The sequence below is a fragment of the Raphanus sativus genome, unplaced genomic scaffold (assembly GCF_000801105.2).
Source record: "Raphanus sativus cultivar WK10039 unplaced genomic scaffold, ASM80110v3 Scaffold0040, whole genome shotgun sequence".
NCBI lineage: Eukaryota > Viridiplantae > Streptophyta > Magnoliopsida > Brassicales > Brassicaceae > Raphanus > Raphanus sativus.
In genome coordinates this window covers 23289-43356 of record NW_026615364.1, presented here as the reverse complement: position 1 = coordinate 43356, position 20068 = coordinate 23289, and the positions used below count along the sequence as shown (strand labels likewise).

The window sequence follows — 20068 nt, the reverse complement described above, 5'->3', positions numbered from 1 at the left end:
AAAGCAAATGCTTATCCTCTATTCCTTACATGTAGCACTGTTTAATCATCCTAGGAACTGGGTATAGACCGAAGTCATACAGTGCTTTGGGCAGATTTAGTTTGACTTAGTTGTCTCCTTGAACCTATTTCTTGGGATCTCCAATCTGATAAGTAGAGTTACCGCCAAACTTCATCTTAGTTCATAGGCTAAACCCATTCCTCTTGATGATATTACAATTTGATCTCATGACACACCTTTAATAACAAGATCCTAGGTTGTCATCATAGTGAACATAATCTCTTGAGATTAGTCGAGATCAATTGTCTAATGATTTTTGTCATCTTTTCAAGATACAATTAACCATTTTACACAAAAGCTTAGTGTACAACACTACCTTTTTTTTTTCCTTTAAAAAAAATCATATTTTGATAACTATCACTAAGTTAATTTGGCCTCTTGCCAATAACTTTATATGGTAAGCAAAGCTTCCCCCACATTTCTTGAGATAGCTCAAAATCATGCATATTTATTTACATTTAACATCTCTTAAGAGTTTAGAAAATTACTCTACAACTCTTTTAGATTTAAATGAATAAAAATAATTTCGAAAAATTATTACAATTTTCTTTAAAATATATTTCAATCTCAGAAATTCACATTTTAGATACAACTATTTTCATAGTTCTCTCAAGTTGATTTATAAATCTAACTTGTATATGTTTTGAATTTTTCCAAAACATTTTTTTTGCTTTTAGCAAATATACATATCAGTATATGATATTGTTTGTACCATCAAAACCACCATTTTTATGATTATTCTCAAACATATTGACTTTAGAAACTACAATACACATGTCAGTTTCAATCACATTGGTCTGAAAATTCTCATTGGTTTTGCATGGTCAACCTTTTTAAAAAATGTGCATTAAAGCATTCACGAAATACAAATGTTTTGATCAATATCAACAAACATTTTATTTCTTATGGCAAATGATTTATATGTGGCAGACCTCTCCCAAATTTTATCTGGGGCGTCGACTCACAAAAATCCATTTCCATTCATATAACATGATTCCTTAAGAATCAAAATGTTATTTATGACTATGGTTTCACCATATTTTTGAAACTTAAATCAGTTTTCTTTTCTCATGGTCAATCACTTAATAATCAAATTAAGCTGTTCCAAAAAATCTGAAATCACAAAATCAAAACGTTAATCACATTCTTGATAATTACAGCAAATAAATTGTCTTTAACCAAGTCAAAGCAACCATGAACCAAGTCAAGAAAAAACGTTTTAATTAACTTTAACCAAGTTAAAGCAATCTGATGGAATGAAAAGATTCTTTATCACCATGAAATCTCCAATTCATGTTTTCATGACAAAATACTTCACAAAATAATCAGTTTTTGTTAGTAAGAAAATACAAATAAAAAATTTAAAGAATTAAGATTGAAGAAAGATTATTTTGAAATAATCCTATAGATCCAACTCCGATATCTTTTCTCAAAGATCAATCAACCTGTTCTTACAAAAAACATACTTTTTACAATAATCAGTCCGGTTAGTGCAAAGCAATAAACGAATATTTTGAGTTAAGACTGATAGAACCGTATTTTATAAACTACGGATTACTGAATATTGTAAAAAATAAAAATGATAAAACTATACCAAAGAGTAAGAAAAAGGATGATACAACTGCAGAGGCGAGATATTATCTCTTTCCTTAACTCAAAATACGTCCCGTAGTGCGACGGTTCGATAACGTAATGAGTCCCAGGATACAACTGCAAACAATCTTCTGAATTTGCGTCACTCTATCAGAAGCCTGGCGAAACTAGTTTTGTGTTGTACTCTCAGACACAAGAAATAAAAAATACTAACATAACTTTTCAATATGGAGAATGTGGTTTTTTCTTTTGCTATTGATGTGTATCTGCTTTCTATCATGCTAACAAGCCATTTATATAGAAAAATAATGAGAAGCACAAGTTTCATTTTAAACATAAAAATGAAACCTCCATGGTGTACTAATGGAGACTTTATTTCTTGTCATTATTATGTGAATTTATTTCACATTTTGACCAAGAAAATAAAGAGTTAATTATTATTATTTGACTCATTCAAACAAAATAATATACTTTAAATGGATTTCTTTTAATATTTTATCAATATAAAAGATCACATATATTGGTTTATACGATTAAGTTAATGAACATGAAGTCCAACTAACAAATCAAAACCCAAATCCAAATATCTAATGTGTATATTTGTAACTTTATACAAGTTTCTCAAATCACACACATTAGACCTCCGTTTCTAATTCACACTAACTCTATTTTTAGCATATGAATACATTGCTAATAAAATAGTTCCAACACTCGTCAGTATGAATTTAATGGAGGTTTGTTTATTTTGTATCTTTTGACCCATTTTTCTTCGATGTTGTGATAGTTTCATTGGCCATCAAGATGAAAGAGAGGGTTGGCAGTTAGAAGGAAGCTTTGAAGTTTAAATAAAGAGAATCATTGTTTGTTACAGTTCATGCTTTGATGTTGTATGAACTATGAAGAATGACGCCATGAGTCATCTTGACTCTATCATGTTGCTGTATCCAAGCTTTTGAATGTTTTCTTTTTTTTGTCTTTTTCGCAGCAAGATTGTGCAGATAAGGCAAAGGAAACGATGGAAAACGGGGAACCAGATCGGAAACAATGGCAGACTCTCTGCAAAAGCTTTCTGAAAGGAAGATCCGAGCAACTTTAAGATATAAAACAATATATGTGGACTGAATATTCAGAAATGTTTCTATCTATTTATGTAATAAATTTTAATGTTTAACGTCAGTTAAACGTTGAACAAACGCAGCAGAGTTGGATTAAAATTCAGAATGTTTTATCTATTTATCTGTAGACAAGGGCAAATCACAAACAATTATCCTTTATATATGTATGAATTCAGGAAATGTTTTCTATGAAAGGTTGTTGCACTATCTGCAATGTAGTTTCCTGAACTTGGCCACGAACTTTAAGCTCATCTGCTATCAAAGAGAAAGGCTTCTACTTCTGTTTAGGCCTTGACAGTTCTTACTTCTTGTGGAGAACAGAATGTTAGTGTCACTATTAACACTAACACTTCAAATCAACTTGGTTAATCAGACTGTCATAACAGGCCTCGACAAAGGCCCAATGAATCGCAGCCCAAAGCTATGTCACATGTTGGATAATTCCAATTAACCTGAGGAGCAAGTTAACTCATTAAAATGAAGTTTGATGGATTAAAGAAAAAGGAAAACATATCAGTTTAAAAATGTTTCCATATTATTATTAGGAAAATATGTATATTCTTCCTATATAAAGAATTCTCATGAAGAGATGTAACAAAAAGAGAAACACATTAACTTATTTTTGAAAGAGTTTCTAAATCTAATAAGAACTAAGAAGTGCTAGTTCTTATAATTGTGTGTTCTTGCAACTTTAGTTGGTATCAGAGTTCCATGTTTCGGAAGTCGTTTACAACAGGAGTTGTAATTCGATCAAAACATAGGAGATGATGTCACTTCTCAAGCATGTGATAAAAGTCTTGAGATGAAGAAGGACATATGATATCCAATGCTAGCATCGACCAACTACACTGTATGGACGATGCGCATGAAAGTGATGCTTCGTTTATATGAAGTTTTGGATACAATTGATCGAGGGAGTAACGATGCAAAGAAGAACAATATGGCGATTGCTCTAATCTTTCAATCAATTCCGGAAGCGCTAATACTTCAGATTGGAGAACATGATACATTGAAAAAGATTTGGGAAGCTATCAAATCCCGTAACCTAGGTGCTGATCGTGTGAGAGAAGCGAGGTTACAGACTTTGATGTCTGAGTTCGACAAACTGAAGATCGCTCCAGCTGGACTACCTGCTCCTGATCCTAGTTTAAAGTTTAAAGCGGTCTAGAAATATCCTAGTTTCTATCAGCTATTCCACCTTTGAAGAAGCATGCATGTTAAATTAAAAACCAGAAGGTCATGAAACTAGAGAACTTCCATTGCACACTTGATCTTGATGGACAGATAGTAATGGAGGCAAAGTCAACAAAGCCGTTTTACACAGCATTTCCACGGCCCATGGTTTAGAGTTCAAGGAGTGATCCAACGAAACAAGTAGGGTGATGGTATAACGCTAAAAAGACACCAACTTCAATATGTAAACTAGATCTTGATCCGTGCGACCGCACGGGTATCAATTTTCAGTTTTTATTTATTTATACTAAATAGTATATTTGTAATATTTGATCGTTTTATATTGACTAAGTTAGGGGTGGATATTTGCATATCCACTCGAATTCGGTTAAAATATATTCGGGTTTGAGATTTTGAATTTAAAGATTCTAGCTCTATTCAGGTATTTATAAACTTTGGTTCCGGTTTTATTCGGATTTTTGCGGGTTTGATAACCCGTTTAAATTATTTTTAATTTTTTTAAATTTATATATCTTTAAATTATTTGAGTAATGTAAGCCAAAGTACCTAAATTAAAAGTTTAAAATAGGTTTAGCTTGAATATTTGGATGAAGAATAAATATATATTTTAAGTATTTTGGTGTTTTGATTATTGTTTATCTACTTTAGATGTTTACTTTCGACTATTTTTATATTTCAAATATTTTAAACAACTTAAAATAACTTATATCTTTGATATTAACTCGAAAAATAGCTAACATATTGTAGTAATATAAATATGATTTAAATACATTCGAATATCTGAATATTTCGTTCAGATAAAGTTTGGTTATGGTTCTCTAGATACCAAAATGGTAAATCCATTTGGATAGTATCTAGTTTCGGTTCAAATTGAAATATTCTTTTCGTTCAGATTTGTTAACGAAGAGTTGATATTATAATTTCCATGAATTGTTGTCTAACAAAAAATGTATTTTTTTTTAATTTGACATTGATTTAATTAAAAAGTTAATGAAGTATACTTAATTCAAATTTAATTTTTAGAAAACACATTAATGTAAGTGGAAAAGATAAAGCATTAAAATAGGAAGTGTTATTTAATTGTGTATTTTAATTCAAATTTAATTTTGGAAAATGCATTAATCAAAGTAGAAAAGACAACATTAAAATAGGAAATATTATTTAATGTCAGTGGCATAGAAGTGTAAATAACACTGAAAACTAAGAGGCATTCTATATGTGTACTTCTCTTTTAATAATATAGACTAGATCTCGACCCGCACAACCGTGCGGGTTTTTATTTTCATTTTTATATGTATAATAATTTATTTTAGATCATTGTAGTATACATTTTTAATTTAATCATATATTTAAATATTTATAAGCTATTTAAAATACAATAATATATTAATTTGCATGTCGTAAATAGTCAACTGTTTAAAACCGTCGTACGTATTTGTTACTTCTTATTATATATTTATATTATTGTATTTGCATTTAGATTATAAACATTATTAATATGTGCATGAAAAATATATTTGACAATTATTTTTTCTTTAATTGATATTAAATTTTACCCGTTTTTAAACTGGATTTTTTTTTAGCAGTATTTTTCTATGTTATTTTATTTTACACAATATATTATTATATCTTACAAAAGTGAAAGTATGTTAATTTTTATAATATAGTATTATAATCTGCTAATGTTAGCCGCTCTGTCATATTATTATTTTTAACATAAATATTTTCTATTTATGAAAATAAAATTTAAATTTTATCAATTTAATATAATTTTATCCATATTAAGTTCAATATGATAAAAAAATTTACATGATTGATTGTCATTATATAATAGATAAAAATAAGATTATAATATTTTATTTTTCGTTTTATAAAAACAACTGAATATATTAATGTATAATAATATTTTTCAAAACTAATTACGGAATTAGTTAAATATTTACATATAATTTTTGAAATTAAAATCTTGTTAAGATCTTTTTAAAAGATTTTTAGAAATTAAAAAAAAAAATATATATATATATATATATATTATATTATATATATTTAAAATTAAATGAAAAGATATCAAAAAGATATTATGATTAAATTAGTTCAAAGATTAATAATGATCAAAATGTAGTGCGACCAAATCTAATAGATAGTCATTTTTTAAAAAAATCACACATGAATTAGAAGTCATGACTTCTGTTTTAATATATAAGATGAATTGTTTGTCTAACAAAAATGTATTTTTTTTTTAATTGACATTGATTTAATTAAAAAGTAATGAAGTATACTTAATTCAAATTTAATTTTTAGAAAACACATTAATGTAAGTGGAAAAGATAAAGCATTAAAATAGGAAGTGTTATTTAATTGTGTATTTAATTCAAATTTTAATTTTGGAAAATGCATTAATCAAAGTAGAAAAGACAACATTAAAATAGGAAAATTTATTTAATGTCAGTGGCCATAGAAGTGTAAATATACACTGAAACTAAGAGGCATTCTATTCTTGTGTACTTCTCTTTTAATAATATAGACTAGATCTCGACCCGCACAACCGTGCGGGTTTTTTTTCATTTTTATATGTATAAATATTTATTTAGACATTTGTAGTATACATTTTTAATTTTAATCATATATTTAAATATTTTAAAGCTATTTAAAATACAATAATATATAATTTGCATGTCGTAAATAGTCAACTGTTTAAAACCGTCGTACGTATTTGTTACTTCTTATTATATATTTATCTTATTGTATTTGCATTTAGTTATTAAACATATTAATATGTGCATGAAAAATATATTTGACAATTATTTTTTCTTTAATTGATATTTAAATTTTTACCCGTCTCTTTTTAAAACTGGATTTTTTAGCAGTATTTTCTATGTTTATTATTTTACCACAATATATTATTATATCTACAAAAGTGAAAGATATGTTAATTTTTTATAAATATAGTATTTATAATCTGCTATGTTAAGCCGCTCTCGTCATATTATATTTTAACATAAATATTTTCTATTATTGAAAATAAATTTAAAATTTTATCAATTTAATATAATTTTATCATATTAAGTTCATATGATAAAAAATTTACATGATTGATTGTCATTATATAATAGATAAAAATTAAGATATAAATATTTATTTTTCGTTTTATAAAAACAACTGAATATATTAATGTATATAATATTCAAAACTAATTACGCGGAATTAGTTAAAATATTACATATAATTTTGAAAATTAAAATCTTGTTAAGATCTTTTAAAAGATTTTTAGAAATTAAAAAAAAAAAAAAAATATGATATATATATATATATATAATATATATAATATATATATTTAAAATTTAAATGAAAAGTATCAAAAGATATTATGATTAAATTAGTTCAAAGATTAATAATGATCAAAATGTTAGTGCGACCAAATCTAATAGATAGTCCATTTTAAAAAAATCACACATGAATTAGAAGTCATGACTTCTGTTTTAATATATAAGATATGATAAAGCTTGTTATAACATGTTCGGTAATCCAATGATGATGTCTCTACGGTACAAAGACTCTGCTCGGTAATCAGAATCTTATAGATCTTGCAATCGCAGTTGCCCTTGTTTCTATCTCTAAGAGTACCATGTAGAATCAACTATTTTAGATTTTTAAAATGAATTGAAAGATCACAAACTAATGCTTACTCTCTGGCTAAAACCCACAAGAAAGAGACTTTCGTCGAAAATCTACAATGAGAAGAGTGGCAACACAATGAACAAGAGCTCCCAAAACTACAAACACATGGAATATTTGATGGCTATGTCCTGCAATGTCAAACGCACCAGGCTTCAATCTCTCAGGCACACGACTAACATAAAACACTGCTCCCACAGCATATTGAGATACCAGTGATAAGCTCGCAAGCGAGGGCGAAGAGCACATTAGGGTGGCCCCAGTAAAGGCAAAGCACATGTGAAGCAGGCACCACACTAGAGAATCCCATTGCAAGGAAAAGGGCCGCCCTGAATGGTCTGAAACGTGGCGATGAGAGAGCTGGAGAGAGGAGAGTGATGATGGCGAGGAGGCCGAGGATTGAGATTGAGGAAAGGTAGAGGAAACGGAAGTTAGTGTGGCAAGAGAATGCGTAGTAGATAGGCGCAAAGAAAGAGGAGACAATCATGAGTGAGATTCCTGAGTAGTCTAAACGCCAGAAGAAGAGGTTGAAACGTTTTGAGTGGCAAGCGAGGAGGTGCGAAACAGAGCTACAGATCAAGCAACCCATGGCTCCGGCTAAGTACACAAGCCATGGCCATTTCGGAACAACTTCTTGGTGGTGGATGTGATGGTTCACTTCTGCTTGAGAGTTTAGCAGTGACATATACTGTGTCACGTTCGAATCCTGCGGGAAAGGAGAATCTTTAAAAGTTTTTATTGAACAAAAGAGAATCTTAAAAAATTTAGTCATATAGGTGGATAAAATGAGCATTCAGTTTATTTAGAGAATGATTGAAAATCATAAAATTGTCCAATTAATACAAATTGTTGTTTGAATAATTTTAGAATAAATCAATAGACCTCATCTATTAAAGATGTTCATCTTGTGCTTCTAACATTTTTTGAAAAAAATGTTATTAAGATTTTTACTACATAATCTAAAAGTTTTAATCATTAGTCCGATTTAAAACTTGTTACCTCGATCCATTACTTGAAACTTGTAACAGCTTATTTATTTGATAAAAATCAATGAAAGTATTAAGTATTTTAAAGTTAGAAAAGAGTCCAGGCAGAACTTTATACATGAACTGAACACTTGAAGATAATTTGAATTGTTTTCTTTTTCCACGAAAGGTAATGTGATTTTCGAAAAAGGTTGGTGGGCACAAACAAAAGAAAGATCCAAAGAAACGTATCGAAAACAACACATGGTGGGGGCAATTGAACACTATTATGTGTAGCAATTGAACACTATTATGGTGGCTACAGAAAATGCCAAAGATATATGTCAAAGTTCTAATGTATGTGTATCCATTTTACTATTCTTAGTGTCACAGAAGATAAGATAAGTCGCGAAATTGAAAAATAACAAAGAAACAAAAGTCTTACATGATGAAGCAGACGCTGATTGCTTGAGAGGCTAATTATCCACGCTCTATCGCCCAAAAAGCCGGTTTAATTTTAGATTAAAAATAAAAAACAAAAACAATATTACGAAATGACGAATTTGACCTCGCAGTTCTTACCCGGACATTCCATTGAAGAGTCCAGCGAGGCCGAGCTCCGTCGTCTCTAATGAACTCACCACCATCATCCACAGAAATAACACAAATCCGATCAAGTGCCTGCCAAGTTTTCAACATCACAAACCCAAGAATCAATCCTAAATCCTAATTACGAAAACCAAGGTCGCTCGTTCGAATTCCACCGGAAACATTTGTCCTTTTTAAACTAATGTTTATACCAAGAAAACTTTCAAAAAAAAATTATAATATCAGTCATGCAACCACGAAGGAGATTTGAAACGTACGTCCAGATGTTGAGAGTCTCGTTATGCCAAGAGAAGGTGCTGAGGAAGGTATCTCTGAGAGACCATTGGCATCGATAATGGTCGTGTATAAACTCGTTATCCTGCAAATAACCAGGCAATTCCTCGAACTTCATCAATCTCCTTACAATTCTCGTCTCGAATCGTTTCGAATTGATAACAGTCACCATCACCGAAGATTTATTTGTTGCTCTTCGTCTCTTCATCAGCTACTGGCGAGATCCTAGCTGCAGCTAATATATGCCCGTCCCTTTCTCTGAAGAATAGGGAAAATCTGAGGTTGGATGGTCCTTTGTTTCCTATTTTATATGGAGATAGTACCTCTTTCAAACCTTCTGCTTTGTGATTGTGATTGTCCCGTTTGATACTGTTCCTTACGTGTTTAATTTTGTATTGGATGGGGGAGATTAAATTGGCGTGAGATTGGGTACACCTGATTATTATTTTTTATCCTACGGCCACGATGATCCATTTTCTGAATTAAAGGGCCAAGTGTGACGGTGAGACATGCAAAATGTATGATGCCGTATGTCATGCAAAACTAGACATGCACAAATACATGCATAAAACATATACTTTCTTTTGGAAAAATCTTTCATTTATGGCCTCAATTGGTAGAAGATTAGTTAAAATTTTGGAAACTTGCTGGACACTACACATGCAACACATCCAGACCTAGCGATTTACTAAAAAAATGAAGAAAAATCTGTGAGTACATAGTAGGAATTTTTGTACTTTTAAATGAAAAAAATCGCATAAAAATTCTCAGAGTAACATTCCCTAGTACTTTTACTTTTAACTTTTCACTAGAAATTTAAAGAGAAATTAGGCTGTATAACTACACAATAACCCATAACTAAATATCTAACCAAAACAAAAAATACATCCATTATTTATGAAATATATACTATAATGAAAGAGAAAATACACTTTTCTTCTTCTTTTTTGATTATCAAATGACCACCACTCTTTTTCCATCTCCACCACCTTATCCTTTGTACGCTTATCACCAATTTTTCTCTGTGATTTATATTTATTGTATCTTCAGTCACCATTTTTTATAATTAATATCTCTCTTTCCATAATTATTATCATCTTATCCATATTCATGTTCATCATGGAGTTACCATCACCAAACCAATTTCCCACTTCTAGATCCATAATCGCTGCTACATATATCATCTCCGTTCTGAAATTTACAAGTCACGACGGCTTTACGGTCGAGACATCCTCATTTTTCCTGTAAGTTCTCGGTTTTACTATGATATTTGAACAATATGAACTATGTTATTCCGTTTGTTACTATTCTATTTCCATAGTGCTTCATATTATGTATTACGTGCATATTTTGATATTTAGGTTAGAGTTTTATTTCCTTTTAGGGTTTAATGATTAGTGTTTTGGGTTTAGTTTATAAAAGGTTTGAGTTGATTTTAGAGTAAATATTACCTCATATCCTGCAATCATAGACATTTTAAAATTTTGAACAACAATATGTACTATGCTATTTTGTTTATTATTATTCTATTTCAATAATGTTTCATATGATGTATTATGTACATATTTTGATATTTGGGTTATGGTTTATATTTTCTTTTAGGGTTTAATGATTAGTGTTTTGGGTTTAGTTTATGGAAGGCTTGGATTGACTTTAGGGTAAATATTACCTCATTCCCTGCAATCAAAGACATTTCAATATTTGAACATTAATATGTTATAAAATATTTATTATTATTATTATTATTATTATTATTATTATTATTTTAAGTCGTAGTGTCGAATAAAAAACTTTGTTTAAATTATATAATTTATGAATTAATTTATTTAAGATTTTGTATGTACACTAATATATTTTTTTAAGATAAATATATTTTATCCCGACCCATAAACTGAACTGAAACTAATATGAAAATACATGTTCAGGTTCTAGATGTAACAAAATACCTGTTGAGTTTTGTTTTTGGACCCCTGAGCCTCTATTCCAGTCCAGATATCCAAAATACCCAAACTGTTTTGTGTATATTTGGGTGTTTAAGATATGTTTTCAGTATTACAAATATTTTTTAAGTTTTATATTTTAGTTTTGGTTATAATTTCAGGTTTCTGTAAAATTTCAAAATTCTTAATTGTATTTTTTGGTAATATAATCGCTTTTATAATTAATTTGTAAATATTGTAGGTCTATATTGAGCATAAATATGGTGTATAACAATATTGCATAATAACAATAATGTTAGGTGATAAAATATTTTAGAAAAGAAATGTATCAATTAAATAAAGAGTAACAATTGGAGTCATTTAAAATATTTAAAATTTTATATGGTTAGAGTAATTAGCGGTCAGAAATAATAATAAAATAGTTATACATTGTTCAGTAATATTTTCTAGTAATTTTTACAATGATTTTCTTTTAATAGTGTAGACATATTTTCTTAAATTATTATATTATTATGTCTCAGTATAATTTTGGTTTTGCTGATGTGTTAGTTGTCGATTAAAATTAGAATGAAAACACTATAATTCTCGTGAAATGAAATAATAATGTATTATATATGATAACTTCTTTTTTCGACATATGACAACTATTACGTAGAAAAGTAAACTACTAATGAATATTTATACTCCCTCCGTCCCACTTTAAGTGGTGTTTTAGGATTTTTATTTTGTTCCATTTTAAGTGATGTTCTCACTAATCTAGGTAGAATTTAATATGATTTGAATTTTATGACCAATTATAAAATACTGTACTTTTTTATTATTGGTTAAACTAGTTTTATTTAATGTATTTTTATGTTACCAAGATAAACTACATGAAAATATGTGTTTTTCTTAATCTATGTGTAATAACCTAAAACATCACATAAAGTGGGACAGAGAGAGTATTAGTTATCGTAGATTTATAATATGATATTCTAAAGTTGTTAGTGATGGTTGCACAGAAAATGATATTAATGATATTTAAATTCAAAATCAGACATATGGTAGTTATTAGGAGATATTTAGGGAGATTATTAGTTGATCTATAAATAATAATAAACTAGATCTTAACCCGCCCAACTGGGCGGGTCTTTTTGTTTATGTTATATATAAATCTTGACCAAAAAATATTCATGGATAGAACCTCTAAAACTCATATATTACTGTGGTAAATAATATTACTTGGCCTAGTTAGAAATGTACTAATTTTAGTGGACGATAATAAAAAAAAATGGCACAACAACGTGTTAAGTATTTTTTTCCGGGAAAAAAATCTGTTTGGTGAAACTTAACTGATTAACGTGCTGCTCTCTCTCACTCGTTGGTCGATATTGGCCTGATGCTTGCGAAAGAGAAAATGTAGTTATAGAGAAAGTTTACGTTGAACAGTTTTGATGTGATTCCTTTTGCATGTAGCATGAATCTTTGAACCCTGCAAAATAAGCACAACAAAATGTAATTTAGCTATAGACATAAACATACGAGAAATGATGATGTAGGCGACTCAAAATTTACATGTTCATCGGTTAGGACCATCCGAAGAGTTTCTCCAGCGAATGAAGTGTTTTGTTGCCAGGAATGTAGCAATTTAACCTGAGATCGCCATTTTGTCTTGTATGGCTTCAAGTCTTTGACAGGGTTGAGAATCACACAGGTCATCATTTTTTTGTTTTGGTTTTGATTGCAATGTGAATGTTAATGTTTTTAACGTAGAACGAAGTGTATATATAGATAAGTAGGTGAGATATTTTTGATAAATAAATATTAATTAGTAAATAGAAAACTTGGTTAGCAAGTTGTGTGTAGATAAGGAATATACTTAATGTATTCAATTTTTTTTTTTAAAAAAATTGTGTTTAATTTTATGATTATGTAGGTAAGTGAGATATTTACATCGTAAAATATTTCTAATTCTCGATTTTGACTTGAGGTCTAAGGCTATAAATCCGTGATTAGCAAGTATTTAGGTAAAATATTATTTGCAAGTTTCGAATTGCAGAATATTACGATTTTGTTAGTTAATGACTTCCCTTTTGTGAAGGAGTAGTTGAATATATTAGGAAAAATGAATTAATTGTATTTCTTGTTATGATTTATTATTTGATTGATGCGAGAAAGTATGATACGTTTTGGGAATATGAATTTATTAAGATTAATGAATCAATTATATTGCTTGATTGATATAGTATTTTTTTTAATTCTTGCGGGAAAGTAGGAAACGTTTTTTTTCAAGGCTATAAATCCGTGATTAGCAAGTATCTTCTGATTTAAATGTGATAATTTTATGGTAAATGATAATTATAATATTTAATGTTAAGATATTTGTAGATAAAACCTCGAGGAGATCAAAATGGTAAAAAAAATCAATTCAGAAGATCTACACCAAATATTTGAAAAATATTTGATAAATAATTATGATGTGAACTATATACATCTATATTTATGTAATTATTTCAGAAAGAATTATGATTATAATTGTATGGCAATTAAGTAGCTATTATGTTTGATAATAAAATCTAATGTGAATTATATACATGAATATGAAATAATTATTTTAGAAATAATTTAGATGATAATTGTATGGAAATTAAGTAGTTATCATAAATAATTATAACTTACTTATCATAAATAGTTATCTTAAATAAATATTTCAGAAATAATTTAGATGATTATTGTATGGCAATTATGTTTGATAATAAAATCTAATTATACATGTGATAATAATAAATAATTAGTTATATTATACATGTTACAATAATAAATATTTATGTTGATGATTAAGTTATATATAAGCCCAATCGTTTTTTTAAATTTAATGCAGAGCCCATTCATTTAAGCAGAAGTCCCATCCGTAAATCTGTTGTAATATGCTATCCTTGTTTCCAAACATAAAGTTATTTCTAAGAGATATCCCTGTCACCAACAAATCCTTAATAGATTAGCCAAAGGCCCATCCGAAAATCTGGTTTAAAATACTATTCATGTTTCCAAGCATAAGATTTTTTAATAGATATACTTGTCACCAAACAAATCCTTTAGGTACTTCTAATTTAATAAGATAGATATGTGCAACAACTTTGTTTAAGTAGATTTTTTTAGAATGCTTCTTCTTTATGGTTTTCGTTGCTTCATTGTTCATTTGGTTATCAGGACAAAATTATGCTCAGGTTGAAAAATGGAGTAATAGTAATAGTGATTTTAGTTGCTGGTACTGCGGTTTCTTAGAATCAGTAGTCATAGCTATATTCTTTGTTAGGATCGGCTCTATCGAGAAGTATGGGAATAATGGCGGCTTTTGGGACCATGAGGGATCTTGATAATAATCTTATTGTCATTACATATTTACTTTGTGAAATATGGCCGTCGTGGGGATCTTTATACCAAATTCAGACCGAGATTTTACAGAGTTATGTTCTGTACAGGTTTCAGCAACCTCCATGGCAAGAGGGGGTGAGACGAGTAGTTTACATTTGGATATGGGGATATTGTTCAAGAGCTACTTTACATGTTCAGGTTTTGTGGTTAATACTGTTGGGCCCAAATATAGGCTGTTAGCTGACGATAGAACCAAAATAAGTATTGGGCCGAGATAAAGTCCAACGCGTATCGGCGACCTTAGCTAAAGTTTAATACGAAACCGGAGGCTGGAAGCTAAGGGCAATCTTCGAAGAGGTCACGGTGAAGAGGAAGCTCACATCATAACAGAAGGAGCGCATGACTCGGTCAAAATGAGCTGTTGCGGATTCCTCAACAAACGGAGAAGATCTCGGAGATCTGTTAAAGATAATCAAGAGAAGTCCAAGGCTATTTAAAGAGAAAGTCGAGGACTAAAGACGGGGATTCGATTCAACCCTTATTCACTTTTACGATCATTCACATCATCTCTTAAACATTTCCTTATCTTTGTAATCATCAAGAGAAACATCTTTTGTAACCATTCTTTACCACACTATCAATACAAATCAAATTCATTCTATAAGTTATTACGGGATTCAGCCCGCGTTATCTTTCCCTAACCTCTTTCCTAAACTTTAACCTGACCTAAAAATCAGGAGGTGAGTTTAATCCCTCACAATTGCCGCCGTCTGAGGGGATGAAACAATCGAATCTCTTACTCTAACTTGAGGATGAATCCTACCGATCAGACAACGAATCCGTCTGACCTTAACCTCCCGATTCAGAGCGATGGCTCACCGAACGATGGAGGCTCCAGTCTTGTAACTCCGGAGACTCGACGTGGCGACCACCGATCTGGACAACAGCTTCCGGCTAACGCTCGAACGAGCCAGACTGCCACTGGAGTTACTAACCCGAGATCATCAGGTGGAACAGCTCCCGGGCTTCCAGTCACCGAGAATCCTCAGCAGCAAGCCACTCCGAATCAAACGGAGGCTCAGCTCTCTGAGATTCGTCAGATGATGATGCAGTTAGTGGATAAAGCTCAGGAAAATGAGCGTACGATGCATCAGCTAGCTGTTCGGCAGCAACGATTCGAAGAGATAACTAGATCTCTAAACGTAACAGCTCAACCACCGCAACGTCAAACTCCGGGGGTCACTTTCCGAGATCGATTGACCGATCCCTCGTTCCCCAGAGGACATTTAGACTTTTCTCCTGGCAGCACTGTTCCGGAAGGACGGGGATCTGCTTTCGAGACACCTCATACTGGGACAGCTCCCGCGTTTAACCCACATCACCAGTGCTATGGGAAGTAACGTAGCAACAATCAGCTCCACACCCAGTCAGATTGCTGACCGGAGCACTCGCATGCCTCCTCCGCCGCCTGCTTTAAGGTCCGGAGCAGGAGTATCCTTCCCATCCGGGGGCAGAACATCAGCTTCGGTTTATCAAACCAGAAGCTCAATCCCGAATGTGGACGGGTATCAAAGGGCAGACACCGATAACCCAAGAGCCGGTGAGCGACTTAGCCCACCAGCCGCATGGGAAGATGAACCAACACGATTCCGCCAGGAACCTGCTCGTCAGACACCTAATAATGACCCAAATATCCTTCCCCTAGAGGGACCTGACGCCATTCGCAGGTACATGGAACGAACTCACGCAGCTCTCCAAAAATTGGGAGCTCAAGTCCACAAGGCAACGAGCTCAGCTCCCGAAATCGATAGCTTGATTGAGAAAACCCGTGGGACTCCATTCACTAACAGAATTGCCAGCTCTTACATAAGAGATACCCGAAAAATTAGAATCCCCGAGTATGACGGGACTTCTGACCCAAAGGCCTATTTGAGAGCCTTCCGATTAGCTATCGTGAAAGCCCATTTTACGCAAGAAGAATGTGAAGCAGGTTACTGCAGGACATTCGCCGATAACCTGGTCGGAACAGCCCTTGAGTGGTTCTCTGGTCTCGAACCAGCCTCGATAGACAGCTTCGATCAGTTAACTAATGCCTTCATGAAGCAGTACTCGACCCATATCCTGAAGCAAGCCTCTGAGGCCGACCTCTGGAAGGTCAGACAAGGAATGAGGGACTCGCTACGAGTCTACATCGAGAAATTCAGAGCAGTAAGAACTAAGCTCTCGAATCCCAACGACTAAGTCGCCATCGAGGCCCTTAGAAGAGGTCTGTGGTATAAATCAGATTTCTGGTCGGAACTAACACTCAATACTCCTCCAACTATCGATGATGCTCTTCATAAAGCCACTAGATATATTACTTTAGAGGAAGAGACAACTGCACTGGATAAACTCCACAAGAAACCTATTCTCGAAAGGTGAATCCTCAGAGGCAAAGGGACCTCATAAAAGGGGGAACCTCCGAAATAATCAGACCCAGGGAGAGCATTCCTATGCAATAGAGGAGGACAAGGAAAAAAAACCTGTCGCCGCAGCAAACAAAACTCCCTGGTCAAAAGGCTTTGATAAGAACAAACATTGTTCCTATCACGATCGAGAAGGGCACTCAACTGAAGAATGTTGGGACCTCCAACGACAGCTGGCAGCTAAATTCGCAGCTGGAGAAATAAAGGGCGTGGACCTCAAAAAGCCACCGCCTTATCAGAAAAGAGGTCCCAGAGATACCTCTCCAAAACGCGAAAGGTCACCGGAGAAGGAGACAGATTCGCCACCTCCAGCTCCCAAGAAGAGAGTCGACATGATTCTTAGAAAATTCCCCCAAGGAAAAAGCCTACAAATCGAGGCTCGATTGAGCAAACCGTCACCTCAATCGAGTCCCGACTCGAGGGTGAACTGTATCTTTGGAGGATCAGATATATATCAAGACTCCGTCAATTCTATTAAGAATCACGTACGAAAGGCTGTGTCTAACACTGGACCTAAGCCTCCCAACCCCGAATCCAATACTAAGATTTCTTTCTGGGAAGGCGAGACCTCAAACCTTGACAGACCTCACGATGATGGTCTGATTGTCACCCTGAACATCGCAGGATACAAGGTGCCTAAACTCATGATAGACACAGGAAGCTCTGTTGACTTTATTTTCTACAACACCCTGAAAGGGATGGAAATAGACGACTACGAAATTATTGGCCAAAAAGCTAATCTCGTAGGTTTCTCCAGAGAAACAGCTACCTCTTTGGGAACTATCAAGCTCCCGATCATAGCTGGCGGAGTAATGAAAATGACCAACTTAGTAGTCATCGACAGACCTTCCCCGTTCCATGCGATCCTAGGAAGACCCTGGATTCACAAGATGAAAGCAGTAGCCTCGACTTATCATCAATGCGTGAAATTCCCAACACCTGAAGGGATAACTACCGTGCATGGTAGCCAGAAGATCTCCAGGATCTGCTGGAATAACTACCGTGCATGGTAGCCAGAAGATCTCCAGGATCTGCTACCTGGGAGGATTCGAAATCCTCAAAAAGTCCCCCCAATAGCAATTACAGATCCAGGAGGGTCGCGAAATGCAACAAAATATTCGAGGTCCCCCTAAGAACCTCACCGAAAAAGTTTGCATCGACGACTCAAATCCTGAAAGACAGGTAAGCATCGGATCTGAGCTACCTCTTGAGACAAAAAAGGAGCTCATTGACTTCCTGAAAAGCAACGTCAAAACCTTTGCATGGTCCACCAATGACATGAAAGGTATAGATCCGAACGTCACCACCCATAAACTGAAAGTAGACCCCACTTTCAAACCGATCAAACAAAAGCGTCGCAAGCTGGACCTCGAAAAGGCTCAAGTTGTTAACGACGAAGTTGACTGACTTACGAAAGCTGGGTCCATTCGAGAGGTACACTACCCTGACTGGTTAGCTAACCCGGTAGTTGTAAAGAAGAAAAACGGGAAATGGAGAATCTGTGTAGACTTCACCGACCTAAACAAGGCTTGTCCTAAAGACAGCTTCCCGTTACCTCACATCGACCGCCTGGTTGAAGCAACAGCTGGCCATCGACTCCTATCCTTCATGGATGCCTTCTTAGGATACAACCAAATCATGATGGATCCTGAGGATCAAGAAAAAACTGCGTTCATAACCGAACGAGGAACCTATTGTTACAAGGTTATGCCATTCGGGTTAAAGAACGCAGGAGCTACCTATCAAAGGCTAGTAAATAAGATGTTTGCTGGGCAACTCGGAAAAACCATGGAGGTCTATATTGATGATATGCTAGTCAAATCCTCAGCTGGAGAAGACCATATCTCCCACTTAAGGGAATGCTTCGATATCCTTAACAAGTACGATATGAAGCTCAATCCCACTAAATGTACCTTCGGGGTACCTTCAGGCGAGTTCCTATGCTATCTCGTAACCGAAAGAGGCATCGAAGCCAACCCGAAACAGATAGCGACCTTCCTGGAAATGTCGTCACCTAAGACAACCAGAGAGGTACAAAGATTGACTGGACGAATCGCAGCATTAAATCGATTCATATCCAGGTCAACCGATAAGTGCCTCCCATTCTATAAACTTCTAAAAAATAATAAGAAGTTCTTATGGGACGAGAAATGTGAGGAAGCCTTCAAACAATTGAAAGCTTACCTCTCCGAACCTCCGATCCTGTCCAAACCTGTAGTAGGAGAGCCACTGTATCTGTACCTCGCCGTATCAACTGCTGCAGTTAGCGGCGTGCTGGTACGAGAGGAACAAAATGAACAAAGACCTGTCTATTACACTAGCAAGAGTCTGATAGACGCCGAAACTAGGTACCCTACAATGGAAAAATTAGCACTAGCAGTCGTAACAGCCGCCAGGAAATTACGACCTTACTTCCAATCGCACTCGATCATCGTAATGACTTCGCAACCATTACGAATGATATTGCACAGCCCCAGCCAGTCAGGGCGATTGGCTAAATGGGCCATAGAGCTCAGTGAATATGACATCGAATACAGACCTCGAGCAGCAGCAAAGGCTCAGGTCCTTGCCGATTTTATCATTGAGCTAGCATCCGAGCAATTAGACTCAGAAATGGAGTCTCCAAAGTGGAGCCTGTATGTCGACGGAGCCTCATCAAAACAAGGCTCCGGTGTCGGACTAAGGCTGACCTCTTCAGCTGGAGAAACCATCGAGCAGTCCTACAGGCTCGGATTCAGCGCCTCAAACAACGAGGCTGAATATGAAGCACTAATCGCAGGGCTAAAACTCGCCCTAAGCCTCAGAATCCGAGAGCTAAACGCTTA

General features: G+C 33.6%; 2 protein-coding genes across 2 annotated transcripts; one reads left to right on the top strand and one right to left on the bottom strand.

Moving 5' to 3' along the window:
- Window positions 1-7590: 7590 nt before the first annotated feature.
- LOC108837232 (heptahelical transmembrane protein 3) lies at window positions 7591-9880 on the bottom strand. The gene is given in 5 exon segments (XM_018610294.2): window positions 7591-7841; window positions 7843-8343; window positions 9048-9093; window positions 9185-9283; window positions 9469-9880. Coding segments are annotated over 5 exon segments (1056 nt in total). The 5' UTR covers window positions 9693-9880; the 3' UTR covers window positions 7591-7655.
- Window positions 9881-10576: 696 nt separating this feature from the next.
- On the top strand, window positions 10577-17169 carry LOC130500803 (uncharacterized). Its single transcript, XM_056995756.1, has 2 exons — window positions 10577-10728; window positions 14886-17169. Exon 2 carries the CDS (start codon window positions 15591-15593, stop codon window positions 16176-16178), a length of 588 nt encoding a protein of 195 aa, XP_056851736.1. The 5' UTR covers window positions 10577-10728; window positions 14886-15590; the 3' UTR covers window positions 16179-17169.
- The last annotated feature ends 2899 nt before the right edge of the window (window positions 17170-20068 follow it).

Bases quoted from the DNA above. Each gene is read 5' to 3' on its own strand.
- LOC130500803 (XM_056995756.1), top strand. From the start codon at position 15,591: ATGAATCCTACCGATCAGACAACGAATCCGTCTGACCTTAACCTCCCG.